The sequence below is a fragment of the Lipotes vexillifer genome, unplaced genomic scaffold (genome assembly GCF_000442215.2).
Source record: "Lipotes vexillifer unplaced genomic scaffold, Lipotes_vexillifer_v1.1 scaffold1007, whole genome shotgun sequence".
NCBI classification, from domain to species: domain Eukaryota; kingdom Metazoa; phylum Chordata; class Mammalia; order Artiodactyla; family Lipotidae; genus Lipotes; species Lipotes vexillifer.
Window position 1 is genome coordinate 300,601 of NW_006782358.1, and position 26,657 is coordinate 327,257.

General features: G+C 37.7%; 2 protein-coding genes across 4 annotated transcripts in view; one reads left to right on the top strand and one right to left on the bottom strand.

Annotated features, from left to right (window-relative positions):
- Positions 1 to 26,241, bottom strand: part of CSNK1G3 (casein kinase 1 gamma 3) — a 129,110-nt gene extending 102,869 nt beyond the window's left edge. For all 3 annotated transcript variants that reach the window (XM_007455249.1, XM_007455248.1, XM_007455247.1), the window contains exon 1: positions 25,778 to 26,241. The gene's annotated coding sequence lies outside the window, so the exon portion shown is untranslated. The remainder of the gene's footprint in view (positions 1 to 25,777) is intronic.
- Positions 1,091 to 26,195, top strand: LOC103089609 (anther-specific protein SF18-like). The gene is made up of 2 exons (XM_007455255.1): positions 1,091 to 1,226; positions 25,339 to 26,195. The coding sequence occupies exons 1-2, from the start codon at positions 1,091 to 1,093 to the stop codon at positions 26,193 to 26,195; spliced, it is 993 nt and encodes a 330-aa protein (XP_007455317.1).
- Positions 26,242 to 26,657: the final 416 nt, after the last annotated feature.

The window sequence follows — 26,657 nt, forward strand, 5'->3', positions numbered from 1 at the left end:
CTAAAGAATATACTTGGACATGACCAAAAGTATTAGTTTTCTATTGCTGTGTAACAAATTACCAAAAACTTAGCACCTTATAGCAGTACATTTATTAGTTCACAGTTTCCGTGGATCAGAAGTCTGGGCACGGCTCAGCTGAGTCATTTGCTCAGGGTTCCACAGGTTTCATTCAAAGTATCAGCTAGACTACATTCTTATCTGGAGACGAAAGTGGGAAAGAATCTTCTTCCAAGCTCCTTCAGATTGCGGGCAGAATTCATATCCTTGCAGTGTATAAATGAGGGCGTCATCTTTTTGCTGGCTCTCACAGGCCACCCTCAAGTCCTACACGGTATCTACAGTTCCTAGAAGCTGCCTACAGTTCCTTGCCACATGGACTTCTCCAACATGGCCACTTACTTCTTCATGCCCCTAAGAAAAATCTCTAGCTCCAATCTTTTAAGAGTAAGTCTTAAATAAGGCAACATAACCTTCTCTCACAGCTAAATCCCAATCTTTGTACCCTGCTCCAATACACCAGTTCTCCCAGGTCTTGGGATCCCTGCCATCTGCTTCCAAACCTCTTTGATGCTGCCTGCCTTGTCTATGTACTAGAAAGAGCATTGGATTAGAAAAAAGAAGTCTTAAGAGTCCCAACTACTTGTGAAGCCTTAGGCAAGGCTTAATCTCTCTAAGCTTATTTTAATAATTATAAAATAGGAGGATTAAACTAGGATATTTCTGAGGATATTCTTATATTATACACAGTATTATAACTGCCTGTTGTATTTGATGACAAGGACTCTTGTTATATGTAACTTGGTGATCTCTGAACCTAGCACACTGCCAGGCACCTAGGACAGTCAATAGATATTATACATTAAGAAATGAGTTTTTTCTATCTCTAAACATTTCTAGGTTTTAGTTGTGGGATTCCTACATAAAGCCCTCCCAGTTACTTATCACCACACCCCCTAACATCAGTCTCTTAATTCACCTGAAGCACATCACTGAACCTCACCAACCAGTGTGATACTCCCAAGTACTCCCAAGAATTTCCTGTATGTGACAGCATTCCCTTGCCTGAATTACTCTTCTAATACGGTCTATGTTTGTGCCTTCGGTACTGATTCATCCCAACACCAAAGAAAAATCAGCTCTGAAAACTGCAGATATTCTTTCAGCTACAGCTAATACCAGTACATCAGAAGTCACAAATCCAAATGCCCAAAAAGACGAGGAAGGTAACATAAAGAGAGTGAACCAAACTGAGTATGAGACAATAAGGAGTATTGGGGGTATGGCAAACTGGAAAGCAAATGCCCCAATTAAAAAAGGCACCTACTACTCAGCTGTAAACAATTGCTGCCATTGAGGAACATCAGATGTTCAATTCTTTTTTTTTTTTTTTTTTTTTTTTTTTTGCAGTACGCGGGCCTCTCACTGTTATGGCCTCTCCCCTTGCGGAGCACAGGCTCCGGACGCGCAGGCTCAGTGGCAATGGCTCACAGGCCCCGGCACTCTGCGTCATGTGGGATCTTCCCGGACCAGGGCACGAACCCGTGTCCCCTGCATCGGCAGGCGGACTCTCAACCACTGCGCTACCAGGGAAGCCCAGGTGTTCAAATTTTTGAAGAAAATCCAGAAACCTGGATTTTACGTAAAATCTCTCTAGTTGCCATTTGCTGAGCACTTACTGTGCTAAGTATTTTAAATAGATTAACTCATCAGTTCTCACAGTTATAAGATACTATTTCAATCCCTATTTTTACCAATAAGGAAACTAAAATTTAGAGAAGTTACACAACTTGACCAGCATCATAAAGTCAGTAAATGGTATAGTAAGAATATGACTACAAAGAGTCAGACTCATGAGTTCATATTCTTACCCACTTTACCTCTGGTGATGTTTTTGCTAATTCTCTGACCTCCCAAAGTCTGAACTGTGCCTTTCTCTCTGGATCAGCAGTGTCGCTCTGTCCCTTCTTGCCAGCCTATACTGTCTCTTTCTACAATACCTCAACGTCGCCAGATCCTAATTTGAGCCAACACAGGAGATGGGAGGGGGTACTCACCAGTCAATAAGCCCGTGCATGTGCACAGGGCTCTGAGACATTTATGAACAAAAAGACAATATATATATACACAACAGCAAAAGAAACATTAACCCACAAAACTGCAATGTGTTTTCTTACTATGATACACACTCCTGTGGTGATATTAGATTTTTTTTGAGTTAACAACTGCAACTTTGTATTTCCCTATCAATAAGAAGGCTTAAAGGGAGACAAGAAATATTAAAAAAACTTTTGGGGGGCTTCCCTGGTGGCGCAATGGTTGAGAGTCTGCCTGCCGATGCAGGGGACATGGGCTCGTGCCCCAGTCCGGGAAGATCCCACGTGCCGTGGAGCAGCTGGGCCCATGAGCCATGGCCACTGAGCCTGTGCGTCCAGAACCTGTGCTCCGCAATGGGAGAGGCCACAACAGTGAGAGGCCTGTGTACCGCAAAAAAAAAACAAAAAAAAAACCCAAAACTTTTGGAAGATGGGAAGGAAAGAAGCATATATATATTTTTTTAATAAATTAACTATTTTTTGGCTGCATTGGGTCTTTGTTGCTGCACACAGGCTTTTTCTAGTTGCAGTGAGCGGGGGCTACTCTTTGTTGCGGTGCATGGGCTTCTCACTGCAGTGGCTTCTCTTGTTGCTGAGCACGGGCTCTAGGCGTGCAGGCTTCAGTAGTTGTGGCGCACGGGCTTAGTTGCTCCACGGCATGTGGGATCTTCCCAGACCCGGGCTTAGTTGCTCCACGGCATGTGGGATCTTCCCAGACCAGGGCTTAGTTGCTCCACGGCACATGGGATCTTCCCGGACCAGGGCTCGAACCCATGTCCCCTGCATTAGCAGGCCAATTCCTAACCACTGTACCACCAGGGAAGCCCAGAAGCATATACTGACAGATGAAGCAATGAAGGAAGCTAATGCCCAAACTAACTGCTGGAGAAGACCACAGCAGAGGAGCTGATCTGTCAGACAGACTTCCAAAAGGCTTCCTAAAGGAAGTTAGGTGAAAAGGTAATAAGCAGGAGTGAAAAAGGGAAGGGAAGCAGGGACAAAATGGGGGAGGTGGATAATTGCTACTAACTATTGTTACTGTCTCCTATGTAAAAGAACAACACAAAACAAAAAGAAAAATAAATCTCTAAAGAAATCAAAGGAAGTTCCAAAGAAGCGGGGAGGGGGGAGTATCTGCTGGCATCACAGAATAAAACCTGTTCCCATCTGGCATTTTAAAGAACTCTTTGCCTAAAGACTAATTCCCTGAGTGCATACCTGATGTGGAATGTGCCAATCAATAAGCCCCATCTGTGTAAACAAGATCCAAGAGATTGATAAAGAAAAAACAGCAAAGCAAACAGAACGGCAAAGAAAACCCAAGCCATTTACGCAGAACTATTAACCCATCACTCCTTCACAAATATGAACTGACAATCAAGAATCGCTAGATTTATGAAGAAAGGTAACAATATAAAAGAAAAATACCCCCAAAAAAGCAAATTTTAAAAAATATGAAAACTTAAAAAAAAAATCCTCACACTTTTGAGAAGGACTATAATATATACACAGAATAAGAAAATAATGCTATATTATATGGAATGATCAAAGACAAGGTGGGAGAACGATCCTATTATGTGAAACAAAAATATAAAGAAACAAAAAATAAAGGAAACGAGACAGAAAGAAGCAATCCAATACCTCCAACTTCCAAATAATAAGAGAAATTAATATGAAGGACAGAGGAAGTTAAGAAAAAGAAATTTTTCCTGAGCTATAGCAAAAACAGCCCAGAGGGCTAATCTAGCAACAAAACTAACCCTGGCATTCTACTGTAAGTCCTAAAAGTGTAAGCAAGGTTAATTGATTTTCAGCTTTCAGAATCAATCTTATCCCCCCAAAAAACAAGATAAATGTTACTGAAGAAAATATAAAATTTTCCAACCTTAACAGTGTTAAAATAACACTACAACTGACAGATGCTCAGCTGTTAAGGGGGAGTAGAAGAGGTAGAGGGAAGGACAGGGATATGAACATCTGCACCTTACTAAATTCAGATTAAAGAGATAATGTAAAATTTGCTAAAACAACAACAAAAAAAAGGTGAGCAAAAGATGAAGTAAACATAATAACTATCCAAATGTTTGAACACAGAAGGGGAAGAGGTAGTATGTGAGCTAAAATCTCATCCCTCAGTAGACAAAAGATAATGCATCTGCAAACAGACAATTTTACTTCTTCCTTTCCAATTTGGGTACCTTTCTTTTTCTTGCTGAATTGCACTAGCTAGGATTCCCCGTATTATGTTCAACAGAAGTGGTGAGAGTGGAAATCCTTGTATGTTCCTGATCTTAGAGGAGAAGCTTTCAACCTGTCACCATTAAGTAAGATGTTAGCTGTAGACTTGTCACATGTGGGCTTTTATTATGTTGAGATACATTCCTTCTATACCTAATTTGTTAAGAGTTCTATCATAAAGCGATGCTGAATTTTGTCAAATGCTTTTTATGTACCTATTAAGATGATCACACAATTTTTATCCTTCATTATATTAATGTCATGTATAACATTTATTGATTTGTGTATGTTGAATCATCCTTGCATCCCAGGGATGAATCCCACTTGATCATGGTGTATAATCTTTCAGATGTTCTGTTAAATTCACTTTGTTTATACTTTATTGAGAATTTCTGCATATATATTCATCAGGGCTATTGGCCTGTAATATTCTCTTCTTGTAATGCCCTTATCTGGCTATGGTATCAGGGTAATACTGGCCTCGAGAAGTAAGTCTGAAAGTGTTCCCTCCTCTTCAATTTTTTGGAAGAGTCTGAGTAAAACTGATGTTACTTCTTCTTTAAATGTTTGGTAGAATTCACCAGTAAAGCCATCTGGTCCTGGGCTTTTGTTAGTTAGAAGATTTTTGATTACTGTTTCAATCTCCTTAACAATTTACAGGTCTATTCAGATTTTGTTTCTTCCTGGTTCAGTCTTGGTAGGTTGTATGTTTCTAGGACTTTATTTCTTCCAGATTATCCAATTTGTTGGCATCTAATTACTCACAGTAGTCTCTAAGGATCCTTTGTATTTCTGTGGCATCAGGTGTAATATCTCCTCTTTTATTTCTGATTTTATTTGAGTCTTCTCTCTTTTTCCTTAGTCTAGCTAAGAGTTTGACAATTTTATCTTTTAAGAAAAAATCTCAGTTTCATTCATCTTTTCTATTGTTTTTCTAGCCTCTATTTCATTGGTTTTTGCTCTGATCTTTGTTATTTCCTTCCTTCCTTCTAACTTTTGCCTTAGTTTGTTCTTGTTCCTTGAGGGGTAAAGTTAGGTTTGTTTATTTGAGGCCTTTGTTTTTTTCTTAATGTAGGCATATATCGCTATAATTGTCCCTCTTGGAACTGCTTTTGCTTCATCCCATAAGTTTTGGTACAATATGTTTCCAAAGACTCTACCAAAAAGCTATTAGATATAATACACAAATTCAGTAAAGGTTATAGGATACACAATCAACATACAAAACCCAGTCGCATTTCCATACACTAATAATGAATTCTCTGAAAGAGAAATTATGAAAGCAATCCCATTTACAATCATATGAAAAAGAATAAAATACTTAGGAATAAACTTAATCAAAGAGTGAAAGACCTTTACGTTGAAAACTGTAAGACATTAATGAAAGAAACTGAAAAAGGCACAACTACATCAAAAGATATCCCATGTATTGGATGGGATGTCTATACTACCAGAAGTGATCAACAGATTCAATGAAATCCTTAAAAATCCAATGGCTTTTTTTCCACAGAAATAGAAAAAAATTCAGATAGAAACACAAAAGACCCCAAATATCCAAAGCAATGATGAAAAAGGATGAATGGATAAAGACAATATGGTCTATTCAATGGAATATTATTCAGTCATAAAAAAAGAAGGAAGTCTTGCCACTGTAATAACATGGATGAACCTGGAAGGCATTATGCTAAGTGAAATAAGCCAGAGAAAGACAAGATACTGTATGGCATCACTTGCTTGTGGAATCTTAAAAAAAAAAAAAGTCAAACTCATAGAAACAGGGAGTAGAAGGGTGGTTGCCAGGGGCTGGGAGAAATGGAAGATGCTGATCAAAGGATACAAACATTCAGTTATAAAAACAATAAGTTCTGAGGATCTAATGTTTGGCCTGATGACTGTAGTAAATAATACTGTACTGTATAGTTTAAGTTTGCTAACAGAGTGGATCTTAACTGTTCTAACCATGGGGGGGAAAAAAAGGTAACCATGTGACATAATGGATGTGTTAATTAACTTGATATTGATAATGATTTCAAAATGCATACATACACCAAAACATCACAGTGTACACTTTAAATAGATACAATTTTATTTGCCTCAAAAAAGCTGGAAAAATAAAGTTAAAATTAGTTTAAAAAAAAAGAATGCAAAACTTGACACAGAATCAAAGAGAACACTGTATGCACATTATTTTAAGTTATGTCAGTAACCACCTGAAGCATTTAAAAGTGAAGTAACTAAAAGTGGTTTCAAACATGCTCTGTCTTAGAGACAGTTTAGATATGGAGTTTGGGAGACAAGAAGGAATCTAGAACTAGACATGGGAGAGTTTACAATCTATATACTTAAATATTAAAGTTTGTGAAAACAATAAATTCCTTTTCACTTTAGAGTACTCTGAAAAATACCAAAATGACCCATCCTTTAAACATCAAATTTTCTTCTATCTAGGATCCTGATTAAATGGTCCTATTCAAAGTAGTGTTCTTTTCTTCTTTTATCACCTAATGACAGGCTTTTAATATTTCCTCAAGAAAAAAAAAAGTGGTTTCATCTACTGAAAAATTCAAAGACATGAGGCAAGAGACTATTTCTGCATTATTTTAATATTCTACCATATATAAGCATTAACTTAATAAAAAGATTAACTCTACTATGAACAGGTAACCTTCATCCTAAAATAAATAAATAAAAAATACTGTCAGAACTTGATAAGAATATTTCAAATAACTGAATAGTAAAGTATTAAGCACTTCTATGAATTATAGTTTTTGTTTTGATTTGATTTGCCCTACTTTTGCTTTGCATGATAATAGAGTCCACCAATACTAAAGACAGGTGTAAAGTTCTTAACCTGAAATCCATGGACCTCCTAAGCATTTTCTTAAGAGAAAATCCATAGCTTTCAACAGATTGTATGACGCTAAAAAAGTTAAGAACCACTGAAAAGTAAACTGTTATTTTCTCACTGTATGACTTTATAAATATATTCTCAGAAACAATGTATCCTAAAATTAAATAACATCTGTATTTAATTTAAAAGCCAACCTTGTTATAGAAAAGTATATAGGGCAGTTTACAATACACACACACTACCAAAAGACTGAGAACAGTTTTAAGTAAAGAAATCAGGAGAGAAGTAAAATAATATTAGAAATAAAACTATGTAATACTAACAGGAAATGGATAACATGCAGTTCAGCACCCATACTTAATTTTTCCACTTTCTAGTAGAGAAGCAAAAACAGAAATATGAGTAGGTAAGATTCAGAGTGTCCATGAAAATTATACCAGTTGATAAAAAGCCCACAATTAATCTTAGTATTGTATTATATCTACAGATTCAGTCAATAGTAATAACTGAAAATTTCTCTCAGAAGCTTTAAATTCAAAAATTACAAGGAAGAGAACAGAAAAATACAGCTTGAAAACTTAAAAATTAGACAACCATAGAAATAAAAACTATTGAGAAAAGACAGTTTCATAGAAATATGCCTGGCTTACAACTTCTTATAACACAAAGTAGTGATTTACAGGGCTTAAGGATATTTTAATTTTTATAAGAGATATTATCTCTTTAACTGAAACCTTAAACATTATACACAACCAAAAAGAATAAACATGTATTTAATGTGATTAAATTGACATGAATGCACACAAATGGTAACAAAATATTTAAAATTATGTTTGATTCTATCATAATTCTCAGCACACTGACTTACTTAAATATCTATATTAAAAAGACATAATTGATCAAAAGGATGAATTTTCAAATTATCCTCGAGAATAGATGAATAATCTACTCATCTATCCTATCTAAAGTAATCAATTACTTTGCTTTCATAAACAATTACAATTTTGATGGAATATCATCCACTAATAAAGATAAAAATGAGCTGCTAAATACAGAAAACATTAGATATAATCTGATTATATGAGTAGAAATGTAGGCCACAGGCATACTTCTAATTTGATGATCACTGATGAATCTTCAAAACAGAAAACAGAAAATCAGATTCTCTAATCTGCATGGCCCAATAATTTAGGACATTACAGAGCCAACTGACCTCCCTGAAGTTGCAACTAGATAAATCAAAGTAGTCTGAGAACATATTAGTATGTATGTTCTACCTCCACCACAGCTAGCTAAAGCTTTCAAGTAAACATTAATGAGCAGTTCTAAATTTTTTAAAATAATTATTAGTACTCTACCTATCTTCCAAAATATTATTGCAATCAATATAGAATTGTTTCATGTACCTGTGATATTAAATATTAAAAGTTTCTATAGGTATCTTTTCATGTTCAGCATGCTATTCAGTGTCCTTTTAAATAGAAAATCACAAGGAATGGAAATTTTTAAATTAATTTTTAAATTAATTTTTTTCACAAGTTACTTGTCTCAGCATTGATTTCTCACTGCTTTGTTATCTTAAATTTAAAAATCCATTTTTAATACATGAAATGAGCCATTCAGTGTTTCAAAGGCCTTATGCAGTCTCTATAAAAATGATACTACATGTCTACAAGCTTCTCCAAAATTTAAATGAGTAAGGATATTTGTGATGTGATGGCTAGCCGTTACATCACATGCTTCTATCAGCAGCAAGTGTCCCAGTTACTGGTTTCTGGCATGAGCTCAACTCTGGTTGTCTAAGAAAAAGCTAAACACTTATTTTCAAAAGCTAAATCATTAACTATAATGTCAAAAATGGAGATCAATTTTTCTAATTACATACTAGGGAAACTTATTTTGTCTCAGAAATGTTTAGTAACTATCATCTACAACACTTTACATTTTTGAAACCTGATTTCAGTGATGTCCCTTGTATATTCCTACTAAGAAAGCAGTGTTCTCCAACATGTAGACTATGACCCATTATTGGGTCTTTAAACCAACTTAATGGGTCTTAAGCAACAGTTTTTTAAATAAAATAGTATCAAAAAAAAAGAAAATGGAGTACATAAATGTAGTTAAGAATAGTGTGTTTAGTGAGATTGTGTTTGGGTTCTTTATACGAATACATAAGTATCACTAGGTCACAATGTAAAATATATTTCTGTAAGTTGTGGTAAATGTATTTCAATGAGTTGTAGTCAAAAATATTTCTAAGTTTGAAAGCTACTGTATAATACATAATAGCAAAGGAATAGCAAAACATACTATATTATAATCAGTTATAACTAAGTCAATTTTATATAGGAAATTGTATTAAAAGCTAAACTTTCTTAACATACATAAATATTACTGAAAGTCTAATTAAGTAAATTTTCTAATTATCCAGGTCTGACTATTCTCTAGTAACTAGGATATGACTGTTTCATTGGTCCTCAAAATGTCTTTTTGTGCCTCCTCTTTTCAATTTCCAGGTGAATTTATACTCCCATTGGTAATATCCCTTATCATAGCTAATGAGTCTCAATATTTGGAAGAGAAGGGAATGTTTAATTTGAAAATGTCCAGCCCCTTAAGCACTTATTATAAATACGAGAGAAGCATAGATCACCCTCATCTCCTACGTGATGGAAATCAAAAATCAAGTAGACATCATACTAAATTTACATTACTGAAATATTCCCAATATCAATCTCTAAGAGTAGGTATCTCACTACCTCTAAGCACAAACTTGACTGCAAATCCCAATCACAGGAATGATATTAAATTTAAACTCCAAGCTTTCAAGGAAAATCATGTTCTATTTGGCAGCACTTACTTACATCCAACAAATATTTATTGAGTATTTACCCTGTACCAGGCACAGAAATGACCCAAGAAGCAATGAACTTCCCCAGAAAAGGTCTCACCAAGCCTCTTAATGACTCTCTACTTCCATGACTTACAACTTTCTGTTGTATATTTTTTACATCAGTTAAGAAAGGATATTCTTCTGTACCTCAGCAAAACCAAAAACAGTTGATTCACAGTAGTTAACGTTTTATAAAGGTTGAAAACACTGAACCACTGCTCCTACGAAAAATACAGGGTTAGGTTCCTACAATCCTCTGGTCACAACACTTTCATCAACTGATCAATACATATCCTTGTTTTATGTGTGATTCTGTTTAAAGACAACTTATTTAATATACAGCTGACCTTTGAACAACACAGGAGTTGGGGCACCTACCCTTCACGCAGTTGAAAATTCACATATAACTCGTGGGTGGCCCTCCATATACACAGTCCCTCCCTCACCCGATCCGTGCTTCCGCACCTGCAGATTCAACCAACTGGACGTCGTATAGTACTGTAGTACTAATACTGAATATAATCCCAGTATATAAGCGGACCCACATGGTTCATATCCCTGTTGTTCAAGGGTCAGCTGCATATTGTTGAGTCATTAACACTGAACTCACAGCCAACAGCACCCTAACTCATGCCTGAACTAAGCTCATCTAATGTATTTTCTCCATAGGGCATATCACAAGCCTTTTTGGGTTTAGGAACACTAGAGAGCAGTGCAGCACTACATTTGGGGGTCAATTTAAACAGTAAAATCACCCAAAAAGCACTAAATAGGCCTTAAAAAGCAAAACAAGACAGCAGAGCACCTAGTTTGACTTCAGCTGGGAACATGCCCCTCCAGTGACTCAAAAGTTTTTGCCACTCTACCCAAGCTCATGTCCATTAATGAATGGCAAAGCACAAGGGATACTGATTTGGGGGTTACAAATAAATTTTAGCAAGTAGACAAATGTGCAAATATGGAATCTGGGAATAGTACCAATCAACGCTAATCGATGAAGGGAAATTTTTTCTTTAAATGTATTCGTCTAATAAAGTAAGAAATGACAGAATTCAAATCTCATCATTATGCAACTCCTAAGGAATTAATGGAGCTAGGCAAGGATCATCAATTGCCACTAACATCACAAAAAGAAAAAACAACCTTTGATCTTCCTGATGGAAGAAAAAAATTGAAACTGAATCTGATCAAATCTCTACATCTCACAACCAATTTACAGGGAAGACAGGGGACAATGCTTTTACTCTTTAAGATAGCCCATTTTTTAATCTGATGTCCTCAAGGACAGGGATCATAATTTATTTGACTCTGTCTCCCCATTATCTGTTATAATACATAGCACACAGCAGACATTGGTTAAAACTTTGTTGAAGAAACAAGTAAATGAATGAATGAACAAATGAACTCTCTTAGAAATTTAAGAATGTTAATTTATATGATCATCTCTTTTCCAAATAAAGGAGGAAAGAAAAAGGTATGGGTGGGCAGGCAGCAATTTATAGGTCTGAGAGATACTACAAGCAAGTGGAATAACACCTCAGAAATCAAAGGTCATTTATACTGTAATTTCAACTTTCCAAGAGCTATGAATCAGAAGAAAAAAATTCACTAAAGGAGGTCACAAAATGCATATTCTGTTCATTAAATAAGAGCCCCTAAACTCCATTTAAATTTTAATATAATTCTAACAAGTTTACACTGGAAATCAAACTTAAAAGAGAAAATATGAGGTGAATAGTAAAAACAGGAGCGAACAGGCAGAAAACAACCTTATAGACTTCAATAAATTCAGAGACATCTATGCATAATAGCATACTTTATAACTGATGTTCAGAATGAGAGCCCTGCATCAGCAAGATCTGATATGTTTAGAAAACACTGAGAAAACAGTACTACCCTGTAAAGTTTACCATTTAAAAAATTTTAAATAAGAAAATATTTAAGTATAAATTCAAGGTCCTAATTTATCTAACAGGTTGTTCCCTAATAATGCCAGATAAATGAGAAAATACTTCAGGAACCTCAGTAGCTGTTTCATGCATGGTTCTCAGAACAAAGTTATATCCTTTCTTCTTAACTACAATGCTTATTTCCTAATTTATAAAAATACATAATTACAAACAACAGTCTAGTATAGGCAAAGGCCACAGACTTAAAACAGTCATTCAAGGGTATTAGCATTTGGAAATTTCAGTTATGAAGATAATACTGTCAACTCTCAACATAGAAAGGACTGAATAGTATGACTGACAGTAAACCATGAATAAGCAAGTTGACTTCTACAAAACTGTGGAATGAAAGACACAACAGGTGACAAAAATAAGCTGAAAGTACAACCACTTGTCCACAGGAAGGATTTCCTTCTGCCCAGTCCAAATGACAAGAATCCAAAGTAAGTGCTGTAAACCTGAAGACAGATAACACAGAATTGATCCAAAGGCACCTTAATCCCCAATATGAACCAGGGTTATAACGTTAAGGCCTAGTTTTTCTTACAAAGATCAGGGCTGCATGATCTCAGTAAGAAAGAACAGTTCCAAAGCATATGGAAGACTGCATTCACTGAAAAGTGAGGCTCCCCTAAATTACATCTCTTTCTGACAGATCTACAGCTATAAAAATATCATGTTCAGAACTAATATATTGTCAAGATATTCTGGTGTGCAATCAAACCAACGAATTACTAAAAAGTAATTCAACAGAGCCAATTTAAATTTTACGAACTGCTTATTACTAGAACTCTCCCACATTACTGGTGGGAATGCAAAATGGTATAGCTGCTTTAGAAAACAGTTTGACAGTTTGTTATAAAGTTAAACACACACTTGCCATATGACCTAACAATTCCCCTAGAAACTTCCCCAAGAGAAATGAAAACTCAGATTCACACACAAAACAAAAACTGCACACAAAGGTTTGTGGCAGCTTTATTCATTATCACAAAAACTAGAAACAAATACTTCAACTGGTGAATGGATAAACATGCTGAAGTACATCCATATAATGGAATACTGCTCAGCAGCAAAAAAAAAAGTACTGATACACACTACAACATGGATTAATCTCAAATGCATTCTGCACAGTGGAAGAAGACAGATTCAAAAGGCTACATACCACATGATTCCTCTTATTTATATTATATTCATGATTCATTATTCCTATAAGTTATATGATATCTGGCAAAATTATAAGAATAGAATAGTGGTTGTTAGGGGCTAGAATGGGAAAAGGGGTTGGCTACAAAGGAGCAGCATTAGGGAATATTTTAAGGTGATGAAATTGTTTTCTAATTTGATTGTGAGGGGGAATGAATTTTGCTGCGTGAAAAACAGAAAAAAGAAAAACTTTAATATAAAAAATATCTTACAATACAATCAGTTAACTGAAACGCTCAAAAAAATAGAATATTTCCTCTAACTAAATTCATAGCCCATGAATGCATTTCATTTCAAAAATCTTTCTAGAATGTGTTTCTCTACATTTAAGCCTGAGTAAATAAGTCACAGGCTTGTGTTTATTCTTTTATTTAAATTAGGCCCAATTTATGTGTTTGAAATTTGTCTCATACAGCTGTGATGATGCAAACTAAATTGGTTTGGGATGAGCATGGTGCCTCAGGAGGCATTTAATCAAGGTTCTTCCATGTTAAAATTCTCCCTAATAAAGATGAAATGATTATTCATTCAACAAATTAGTAATCATTAGAGGCCTATTATGTACCAAACACAGGAAATACAAATGGCAAATAAGACCACTGTAATCCCTGCCATCACATAGCTTAAACAAACAATAATACAAGGTATAATTTGTCCTACAAGAGAATTATAGTGCTTTCAGAGCACATATCAAGTGCACATAACATAACCATATAAGGTCTAAATTTCCCATTAGGATCTATACCTTAAAGTGCCTGGAATCTTGGTAAACACAAAAATACATGTACCACAGTGCTCACGACCCCATTACCCTTCAGTATTTAAGGATGGAAAGAAAGCAAAAACCATATACACAGAACACTACCACTGCACAAGCAGTACAATAATCACTCCCCTACAAAAGGGCCTCTTTAGAGAAATACCAGAATATGCAGATTTACTTCTGTCACCTTTCCAGCAAACATTTGTCTGTATTTTTCTGATACAGAATACCATAAGTATGAACTTCTCTGGCTGAGGAATATTATTTTAAAGGGGGTGGGGGCAGGGAAGTAATAAAGAAAAGAAAAAGAGAAAAAGAAACAGACAGGATGGGGGGAAAAAAAGAAGCCAGAGTAGGTATAAAGGTTTTTGCAGTGAACTCTTAAAAACAAATTAAGGAAGTTTAAGGAAACTAAAATAGAGACACTGCAACCACACCTCTTCTTTGTTATGAAAAAGGAAGCCAAGATATGTAAAAAGAGGGCTGCCTGCAGGTGTTGTGGCATGAAGTTACCATGTACAGAGGTAAAATTACATAACCCCAAGGACTAAAGAGAATGTGATAAATACTCAGCTATGCCAAAGTTACCCGAAACATTTTCCATCTCAAGAATCCTAATTACACAATGCTTCTGGGACCACAGTGGGCCCCACAAGACCCAGTATCAAAAAACCAGAAAAACTTTCAACTGCTAAAGAAATAAACACAGATTAAAATAAAGTGCCTCTTGGTATATACATATTTACAAGAGTAAAAAGCAAAAGAAATTTACCAGGATCTTACTCAAACTCCATCTCAGAGGACTAAGATGCTGAGTAGTTTCTATCAAGAAATAAATGGCAGAATCCTCTTCCAAAGTTCCTGCAGTTAAACATTTTGCAGTTCAGAATTTCAGGGCTTTTTTCTTTTTTTTTTTTTTTGCGGTACGCGGGCCTCTCCCCGTTGTGGCCTCTCCCGTTGCGGAGCACAGGCTCCGGACGCGCAGGCTCAGCGGCCATGGCTCACGGGCCCAGCCGCTCCGCGGCATATGGGATCTTCCCACACCGGGGCACGAACCCTTGTCCCCTGCATCGGCAGGCGGACTCTCAACCACTGAGCCACCAGGGAAGCCCTTTCAGGGCATTTCTAACAGGTGATACAGTGTGTAAACACCATATACTTTTTAACACCCATAGAGAAAGCTGTAATGGCACAGAGAAGTCTGGGACAGCACACTATGATTAAACATTTACTATTTCTGCAGTGAAACCTACAAATACATAAAATAAAGACAAACAGTTCACAACAGGTTTTGTGAAGAAAACCAATTTGTGCCAAACATACAAAAAAAGAATTTTGGTTTTCAGAGCATTTTAGATGTCAGAATTGTTGATAAGGAATTGTGGTCCTACAGAAGAGTACCCATTACTCTATTACTAATTATATGTGCAAAATGTACTGGTAACCTCTTTATCATGTGCTTTTACTGTAGTATTTTGATGAACTCAAAATAATTCTAAAAGTCTCCCAATGGTTCACACATAATATGCCCTCTACACTCTATCCACCCTTAAATTTCTCTAACACAAATTCTCCTATCAGGGCAGTTTACAGAAATCTAACCCTTGAAATTTATAGAAGAAATGCAAATCCAATTTTGCCACCATGCAAAAAATGTTTATTGAATGGAATTTAATGTATTGAACTCATAAAATGGCTTGCTGTTATGTTGTCACAAGAAAAATGCTAAAACTGGTAAGAGTGTTCCTGACCTAGGAAGCAGCAGCAAATAAGCCCGTGATTTGCCATAAATGATAAGACACAATAATCATAAAACCCTATTATCATAGTGCATTTATATGTATATATTTACTGACTACAAACAATATAAACAATATACTACACGCACAATATACTATAACTTAATTACTAAACTACTTCTACCGAGGGGAAAAACAGAGACAGTACCTCATCAACAACGGTATAAAAGAGAGTAAAGCGGTAGAAGTACAGTTATACTAAACAACCATTAAGGTCCCTTCCATCCTTACGTTCCATGAAAAATACAACTCAATGATATTGCAAATATGACAAATATAACTAATAAAATATGATAACTAAAACTAATCAAATTTTGATGAGCAACATTCTTATAGTAACTTTAAAGATAGGATTGCTTTCATCACTTAGGTTTCTTAAGATTTCTAGGTGCATCTGAATTGGTACCTTAATTTATTCTAGATAAATTTCCCTTTAACAAATTTTCCAAACTTCAAAACTCCTCTAGTTTTGGTGCTACACTATTCAAAAGCTGCTAATGAACACGGAATAAATAGTGTCTTCACTAAGCATTCTGAGTATGAAACCCTGAAGAGAAGTCATTTCATTAACCTGGTCCTCTTGCATATATTTTCTATGCATTTCTATCTCACCTTCACACCTCCATCTCTGATTAAAAAGAGAATTTGAAAGTAAAAGGAAGACGTTTTTTCAAAAAAAAGCTAAGAGATGTGTATAAAAAGAAGGAGAAATCAGTCATTTTCAACCCTGAAGCGCACTGGAATCACCTGTAGAAATCCTAAAATAGATCAATGCCTTGGCCCCATCCCCAGATTCAAATATAAAGTAGCATGGGTAGAATCCCAATATCTGTAATTTTTTCAAGCTCCCCAGAAACTGTTAATGTGAAGTCAGGGCTGAGAACCACTGGTCCAAGCTGCCTTCTCCACAAATCCTTTTTTCTCATCTACTAGTAAGTTAGCACTCCCAGCCCTACAGCAAGGACTGAAAGCACTGTCATTAAAATTGCCCAATTTTGTTCTCTCGTTTACTCTGTCACAGAAAAAAATTTACTAATTTTCAGTTGGAAGATTTTTTTTAAAGTGGGTATGGTAAAATTTATTTTAACTTATTTGAAATTCTCATTCCCAGTGCTCAGGATTTTATTTTTCAATCAGCCTTCAAAAAACAACCTTCATTAGTAGAGTATTTAGATTAACAGTATACAATAAACACACAATACACATTCCAGTTATCAACTTCCAACAGACTATCAGAAAATACTCAAGAGAATGAGTTTAAAGAGCTGATTACATTTTGATATTTTAACTACAAATATTTTCAGAATCCCAAATATATAAAGAAATATTAGCCATAATATGCCGACACTCATATGATAAAAAAAGAGCTCAGTAAATAATCTACCACTTTTTAAAATAAAAACTGGCATTACAAGATTCCACATCTTTAAGATTTACACTTTTTTTAGGGGGTGGGGGTGGTGGCGGTGTTCATGTTGTTTTCAGATCCTTGGAACAGAAGGAGAAAATAAAATTATGTTTTACAAAAATATGCATCTACAAATACCAGTTTCTTTTTCAAATGTCATCAACAACTGATACCTACTAGTTTCACCTCCAAAACAATACTAGGTTATTTTTGCACACCAAATTAGGATTTTATGAAAAGGCCTTATAGCCATGTGTACACACACCGTTAGACTAGTGGAAGAGTCTTACGGGAATTTTCTCTCCCTATAACATCACCTACTATATTTGCCTGCCATTTGAAAGTATTCATTGCTAGAATATATAATAAGTATTTCACAGAAATAGAAAATAAACATAACACAGACTGGGTGTAAGGGAAAAAAAACATTTTCACTTTCCTTTTTACTACAGGAAACTCTGACTATAACTTTGACTCCAATATATCATACTCTGATACCTTGCCAAGTATACCACTTGAAGTCAAAACCAAACAAGTTAAAAAAATATATAACACAATTAATAATTAGAAAAATTCAGAAGTCCACTTTCATAAAATATACTTGTATCAAATGGTATCACACGGCCAATTTCAACTTAAAATTTTAAGATATATAATTTGTAATAAGTCCAATTTTTAAAATAAATACTATTACAAAGTATCAGTGCATTCAAGGCACACTCTATTCAAGGTAATATACAATGAAAGCAGAATTATATGTTAAATTCTAGGTTGGTAGAAAACATCCCACCCCAGAATTTTATTTTCTTCCCTCAAAAAAAAAAAAGTAATATTTTTTCCCAATGGTAAAAATAATGCATAATCATAGCTGAAAATCCAAACACTACAGAGAAGTATAAAAAGTATAAAAATAAAAATCATTCCAAATCTATAAATATCTGTCATTAACATAAATATCCTTCCAGGGGATGGATGGATTTACTCTGTATATTTATAACAACACTGCAACAATTAGAATTACAACAATTAATTCTGTATATTAATTACGTATTTATACATACATGTATCTTCATATATGTCCCCATACACACACACACACAATTTTCTTTTACATATACTGAAAACAAAGAAATCTTTAAGATAACAACTTTCTTGAAAATAAAAATATATGAATTGTTCCAAGCACTCATTCTGCTTCTGCATTTTCGTTTCAGCAGTCCAGGTTTGAGGTTACTGTGTGTGTGTGTGTGTGTGTGTGTGTGTGTGTGTGTGTGTACGCATGCTGTATTTGTTGACTGCTTGAGAGAAGATTAAAAGATTTGTCTGTTTGCTTGTTTTACTTAAACACGCACGCACACACACACACACACACACACACCAACTCTGGCTACAAATTTCCAAGCCCTGAGAACACAGATATCTGTATTAAAGGTACTTGGCTGACTGCTTTACATTAACTAGCCCATGGTCCTGAGCAAAACTGCAAAGTAGACAAAACTTTTCATGGCCTCCCACTTTTTGGTCAGAAAGAGCACTACACTATCAATGAGGATAGGAGAGTTCTACCAACCAGGTGCGTGACTCAAGCATTTTACTCAACCTTCCCACAATTCATTTCAACTCTAAAAGCCTGTGATTCTCCCCTGCCCCCACAATTTTTTTTTATTTTTTATTTTTTTGCTGTATTCAAGATATGTAATACCTTTCCCTCCTACCTCAATCAGATTCCTTGATTCAAAATAAACCATTTCTCTGACTGATAAATTCCCATTTCTTCAAGGCATCTATTCTCCTCCAGGTATGACAAAGAAATCTGATGAGATCAAAGATGTGGACAAGTTTTGTCCAAGAAGGAGGGTAGCAACACAGAAAAAATTTAAATAAGTTTACAAGTACAAATGTTTAATTTAAAGTTAAAATAGCTTTATGAGTTCCATGAAAAAAAGTATAATCTTTAACTGATTTTACTGACTCAAAGTTAGTCAATAAGAAAACTAGCAGTGTTTTCAGTTCCTAAAATATTCATACCTGAGCATATTTAAGATAGTCACATAGAAGCAGCTTTCTAATCTTTCATCCGTTACATTTGTACAACACTTTAAAGTTCAAAGTGCATTTAGACGCATTACTTATTTTCATCCTTAAAACAAGCAGATGTGTAGATGTGGTGGTCACTACTGATTGCCTCTCTAACATCCGTTTCCCCCATACCTCCTTCCCACAATTTTTTAAAATATCCTCCCTCCACCATGTAACTCAGGGAAATGTGACCCCATCGCCAATTGCAAGGGTATATATCCTGATTGGTAGAAACTCACTATGATAACCCTGTCCCCCTTGTCATAACTGGTTTGGAAGTGTACGTGACCTAATTCCGGCCAATAAAACATGAAGGGGAAAATATGCTGGTAGGCTTGCGCAAAAGATGTCCTGGCCAGTGCACCAGGATCTTGCTACCAGTCTGAGGATGAATCCAACACACATAGGAAAGCAGAGCCAAGTAAATTTCACAGAGGCTAACCAAAGCTCTGAAAAACTAACCCTGCCTTCATACTTCAGCATTCCATTTCAGCTACTGCATTTCAGGTGTTGTAATGTGGTGACGCCAAGATAAAGAGTATACCCCATCTACCTTTCCTTCTTCAACTTCGACCTCCTTTTTCAACACCTATAAGCTTTCCTTTGCCTTTGGGCTGAGCTAGACAAGAAAGGCAAGTAGTTACTGTAAGCTGTTAGACCAGCACCCTTTGCACCAAGCTCAACTGCTCCTGGGTATGGCATTTCCTCTTCCAAAGGACAATTTCCTCTACCAATTCATTCCTGCAGTCCCTACTCAGGTTGAGGAGATGGTGGAATTACAAGAAGGCTCTCTCCAACCCTGATGCTGTAATAAAAGCTGAAAGGTAACATACGAAATCAGAGGAGGGATCCTATCAGGAAACATGTGGGAACCATGTGACCTAATAATTAAACAATTCCCCCTAACATATGAATGACTATATGTTCAGGAATACCAGTATTTCTCTTTTTTAAAAGAGGATGCTGTTAAACAAATCTCTATGAGAGAGTATAAACTAGGTGTTACTTTAGAAGTAGATACCCCTTTAATGTACTACTATTAACCAACAGTTCATAACTTAGTTAAAAAGGGGAATCATAAAAGGATCTACCTTAAACATTTTAATGCAACTAAACCACAAAAATATACAATTACAAGACAGTCTTTTTTTTTTTTTTTTTGCGGTACGTGGGCCTCTCACTGTTGCGGCCTCTCCCGTTGCAGAGCACAGGCTCCGGACGCGCAGGCCCAGCGGCCACGGCCCACAGGCCCAGCCGCTACGCGGCAAATGGGATCCTCCCGGAGCGGGGCACGAACCCACGTCCCCCGCATCGGCAGGCGGACCCCCAACCACTGCACCACCAGGGAAGCCCACAAGACAGTCTTTTAATGCAGGGCCAAGGCCTTTCCTTCAAGCATGAGTCCATGGATTATAGTTCTACTTTATCTGTCTTGCAAAAACCACACCCATAGTACATCACCTGTGATTTCCAGTTTGTTTCTTAAACATGGAAAGACATCTCACAAACACTTATAAGCAATTTTATAGCAGAATCTCATTGCAAAATCTACAACTTTTAGGGGTTTTTCCCTAGTCATTTAATTTCACCTACACCGATTTTAACTGTAAGTGACTTCAGCTACTCACCCGTTTCCAAAGCAGCCACTGGCTCTCATACAAACACCTTTTCGCCTTCATAGTTCACTGAATAACATCTCATTAAACTATGTAATTACAACAAAGTACAACTGCCATTAACAATTTGCTGGGTACACAGACAAATGATTCTTGGTAGGTATACACGGTATACAATAACTGGTGGGAATAAAAGTTCAAGAACAAACTAGAGGGTAGTCTACTGCCATTTAATGTAGCATGGACATCAAGTAGTAAATGAATGAAGAGTATAACTTAATCTTTTGAGTGGGTTAAAGAGAGGCGAGCTCAGAGATTCTCCTGTAATAGGCTATCCCCAAAAGTCTTTGCTCATTCTACGCACCAATCAACACTCTGACAACTCATATATATCAGCAACTCCTAAATTTAAGAGAAGATCTGCATAGTGCCTGCTATGTGCCAGGCATCACATCATGGCACTTTATATGAATTTTCTCAATCGTATGAAGAATATAATGGCAGAGAAACCCTCTCCCCCGCCCCCTTGTTTTTCCAACGTAGCTATCAGCTAAGGAAAGTAGTTCAACACAAAATCAACTAAATATATGTAATAAATTTGAATACAGTTAAAATCTGCATTACCTCACTGAAGAAGAAAGCATTAGAAATTTGTGTTTAAGAAAAAGAGTATATACATCATGAGATTTTACTAATTACAGTAAACGCTATAAAAAATGTGGACGTGATATAGTCATGTGGACATCGGTTTTAGCTATAGATTTTCATTTAATTACATAAAACTATGTGATATATCATTAGTAAAGAAAATGATCAAAATGTGTGTCTTATCTACCAAATACACAAGTACTTCAAGTTCACTGTTTAAGAATTCTTTCTCAGAACCAGGATGATTGGCAGGGAGTAGAAGCAGAGAACATAATATAAGAGAGTTTAAGAACAAATCACTACGCACCTTCCATAGGTCCCATTATAGAAGGAAACCCAAACATTTATAGTTCCTAAATCTCAGCTTTGAGAAGGGAGCTAGAAAAAACATGGCTAACAGCAGTCTCCACTGTGTCTCTAAAACTTACCTATCCCTGCTTATCTGTCCCATTCCATGTTTTCTGACTAGTTCAGAGGCTCTCCAAAGTCACTTCACATTAATAGACAACACACACTTGATTTCCACACATTAACAATCTCATGTATGGTTCTTTCCTACAGATCAGCACAAAAATGATACTCTGAGGTAGCTTACGTTACTAGAACCATATCTTCTGCTCCTAGAGAGTCACTACTAGTAGAGAACTACAGATATCCCAAAACCACCATTTCCAAAGAAATTATATCTTAAAGAACAAACACCCAAACACATACTAACAACATTAATCAATACCACTAAGTGCCAACTGCATGAGAAAAGACAAAAAGGAAGAATATGGAAGATTAGAGAAGACATCATTGGTCTAAGACTGTGAAGTCAGAAAAAAAAAAGAAAAAGATTTAAATATGCACTCTGCTACTTCCAAGATATATCTTAAACAGGTTGCTTAAATTCTAGAAAACTCTGCCTCCTACTGTCAAAAGCAAGGCTTACACCACCTAACTCACAGAGTCGTCTTAACAGTTATCATTTATGGTCCTTAGACAAAGTGGGCACTTAATAAATTGTAATAGGTATTGTTATTATCGGGAGGTTCAAGATACAAATTCAGTTATAATGTAAATCCTTATTGAACACTAAGAGGGGAATAGTCAGTAAAGAACTATCAAACAATCTCCCCTGTTACATGACTAGATGATTAAACAATGGTGTCATAAGGGCGATATTTTTCTAAGCACTCCTTTGATAATGATTAAGTTTGGGATTAAATTTTTTTCGAGTCGTCAATATTTAAAAACCCTGTATATATTTATCCATAACTGTGGAAGTTTCTCATGTTGTCATCTTACTGGTATAGTCAATTCTCTTCCTATGTAGATTCTTCACATTTCACTTTATCCATAGCAAATCTCACCTTAAAGTGTATTAACAATAATATAACTATCCAGTGACCTGTATTTTGTTATTTATTGTTTCAGCATTCCCACTATTTAGTTTGATACATCCTTTGAAACTAAACAACTACTTGTTCCATTCTGAAAAAATGTGAACCAATAAACCACACCAGAATGATGGTCTATTCCCAGCATGAAGGGGATTACAGAGGGCACCCAGAGAAGAAAAGGGAAAGATTCCCATTTCTTCCCAAGTCATGTTTAAAATCTAGATTTATTTCATATAAAACCAATTACCAGGTTACCACACACTCATATCCAAATGCAAGCAAAGAAATATGACAAAGCCATGCAGGAACTGTTTTAGATTATATACTCTTCTGCTTTCCTCCATTAGCATGAATGATAACAAACTGACTATTCTAATTTGTTTCCTTTAAACTTACTAGCCTTATTTGCCTACCTACTTGCTATCAGCATAGAATCTATACACTTGGACCTTCATACCTTAAACTGACTCACTTTTAAATACAAGGCATTCTAGATGTCCATGGACTGACTGATCCCCACCTAATTTTACAGCTTCAATTCCCACAGAGACCTCCTGGCACAGCAGCCTTAGGTCCAGCTCAACAGGCCCCATGATAGCAAATCAGCATGCCAGTTCTCAACTGCTCCCTTCACCTACAAAACTACCCACACCACCCCACACACACACCGACCCATTTTGACCATCAAAATATTTTAAGCCCCAAATGGAGTATTACCAGCTCTTACCTCGTTTATAATTCCCCAGTCAAAATTGGTATCTCACACACACACACACACACACACACACACGCATGCTTCCATACATTTCTAATAAATCCCACAGGAGTCCTGTGTTGCAATTATTTCTGTGCATGTCTGCTTCTCCCTTAAAGGTCTTAGTCCTGGGTCTTAGTCCTCCTCATGGTTCTACCACTCTTCCACCCTCACCACACAGTAAAAGTCCCCTACACAAAGTAAAGGTTCAGGTTGAACTAAACCATTCCTTTGTTCTAATCCTAGTTCTTTTATTTGAAGGAATAAGTGACTTCTGGGTGCTGAAGATTTTGGTAATAGTTAATGCTTGCAAATCTAACAATGAAAATGTCAATAATTATATAATGCATTAGTTTTTAAGTTGATGAATGGCAGAAGAGGTCAGTGAGCACAATAAACCATCGGAAAAGATAATCATTTTCCAAGATTCCCCCAAAAGTCTCATACATGTCAACATCAAAATTAAGCTTTCTGTCCCCCGTTCTAATAAGAACTACTTACTCCTTATACCTGAGGCATATTCAGAAATGCAAGCACCCTGAATGCAAAAGTGTCTATACACTCTGCTACAAATCTATACCAAAGCCATGCAATTTATCTTATTACACCTTTCTTCCAATTCCCATAAATATGATTTTCATCTTTTGTGCAACTATAAAGGCTAATGTATATAAAATAAGAAAATAATTGATCTTAACTCAGAATACAGTTGGAGCAAAGTTTGGGAATAATTACAAAATACACTAAACACAACTCTCCACTCCCCTCTGCCAAAAAAGTTATTAAGAATGTCACAAACCAGATCTGATTTTTGGTGGGAAATGTTTTCTTAAACTGGCCTCACATCTTATAACTTCTGTGATATTTTTCTTTCACAATCTGCTTATTTACAGGGAAAGCAAATAGTCTTCAAAAATATATACATGGTTTTACTAATTAGATATTTTTAATTTTAAAAAGTATTCCAACTCAGATATAGTTTAACCTCTTTTACTATCTGTGGGTAAATGTCATTCCTATCACAAGAAGTAATTGCAAACGTAAAAGAAATAAGTACTAACTTCTTTCCTTAACTTATTAAAAATCAGTAGGTTTTTAATTCTCCAACTAAAGTCGATGTTCTAAAACCAAAGGTTAAAAAAGGGTCACTTGCTGACCAGGCTTGGTACTCATTACAACAGAGTTAAAACTAATTCACACAGAGTAGCAACAGTAGCCATCTCCCACACACACTCCCACCCATTAACTTTTCCTCCTTCCCTGGGAGAACTGGAATGATCGTAACAAAGGCCTAACTACCCTCACCCCAGGAGCAAACACACATCTCCATCACCACCCCGCAGAAAAGAAACGCGGGGGCTGTGGACCAAGAGAGCCGACGCTCCTGTGGGTCACTTCCCCTTTGCAAGTGGGAGAAACAAACAAAGCAGCACCCTAACAGTAACCATCAGGGTAATTTTGAGCCCCCGACTGATGACTTGGATAAGTTCTGAGCCAAGTCAAAAGCTCTATCGAATAGGTAAATCCCTACCCCCCCCCCTTAAAACAAATACCCCATCGGGAAGTTTCTCCCAGAAATGAATGCTGACCCCTGACACCTCCTCCAGCCGACAGACGGCTCCCTCCCTCCTGCCTAAAATCCCCGCTCCGAAGGGAATTGTCTGGACACAATCGCGGGGCGCTGGGGGCTGCACTCCCGACCTCTCAACACTCCCCGCAAAAGCCTCTGCCTTTTCCCAGCTCGCCCACCTCCCCGGCGTCCCTACTCGCTCCGCACCACTCGGGCAACTTCTGCGGCCAGCCCGGCCAGCCGCCCGCGGCCCCCTCCCTGCCCAGCGAGCCCAAGGCGCCCTCGCCCCCCGGCCGCAGCCGCGGCCGCCTCCAGCCCGCGCCTCCGCGCCGCCCGCCCGGGTCCTCGCCCACCCCTCCCCGGGGCCCCCGCCAGCGGCACCGCCCCCGCCGCACCCCACCCCACCCAGCCCGGGACCCCAGTCCGCCCAGCCCCACCCGGGGAGGAGGGCGCCGCGGCCGCGCCGAGGCAGCCGCCGGGCCGGGGCCTCCCGGCCAGGCGCCAACGCGAACGGAGCTTTACCTCAAAGGCGCGGCCGCAAGTGGCGGGTCGGTCCCGGGCGCGGGCGGCGCCGCCCGGTCCGTCAGTCAGCGGCGGCTGGGGCAGCGGCGGCGGCACATCGCACCCGCCGGCGGCCGGAGGAGGAAAGCGAGGCACGCAGGGAGGGAGCGAGCGAGGTAGGGGGGAAGGAACAAGCGAGGGAGATAACGCAGCTCGGACTCGGTCGCCGCACTACTGCCGGTGCGTCCTACCGCCGCCTCTGGCCGGAGAGTCGCCGCCCGGGCCGCGGCTGTCGCCACCAATGCAGCTGGGAATGAATGCACAGCGGCGCCTCGCTTATCCGGAGGTCAAACATCCTTCTGCCTCGGGCATCCGGATCGGCGCCGGACCCGGAAGTGAACGCTCGGAAAAAAAATTAAAAAGGAAAGCGTCTTTCTAGCGGCGGCGGCCACTCAAGCTGCCCGCATCAGCGAAAAGAGCCGAGTAGAGCCGAAGGTTACACCGGCTTGCTCGGATTGGTTGGCTCGCCGACCGGAAGAAAGGCAGCACGCTCATTGGCTGGCAAGGCTTATAAAAGCGAAGCCACGCCTTCCTCCCCACCTCCGCACCGGCGGTGAGCGTAGCGAGCGTCGAGTAATTGTGGATGCGCGGTGTCTCCCTGGGTGAGGCCTTGGAAGGAGACGTTTGGCGAGGTCTGTGGAGAGAGCTGGGAGAAAACGCTCCCATGGTTTAGAGGAGCTACGAAAAGTTCCCCGCTGCTTGAGTGAGCAGGAGCCTAAGGGCGCCGTTGTGCCAAGTCAGGGTGCCGAGGCTTTTCCGAGTGTACAGAGCACAGCCCTTCAGGTGCCAAAGAATTTTAGGGCCCGGCCAGAGGGAGTGACCTCACTGGGTTGACATTTTC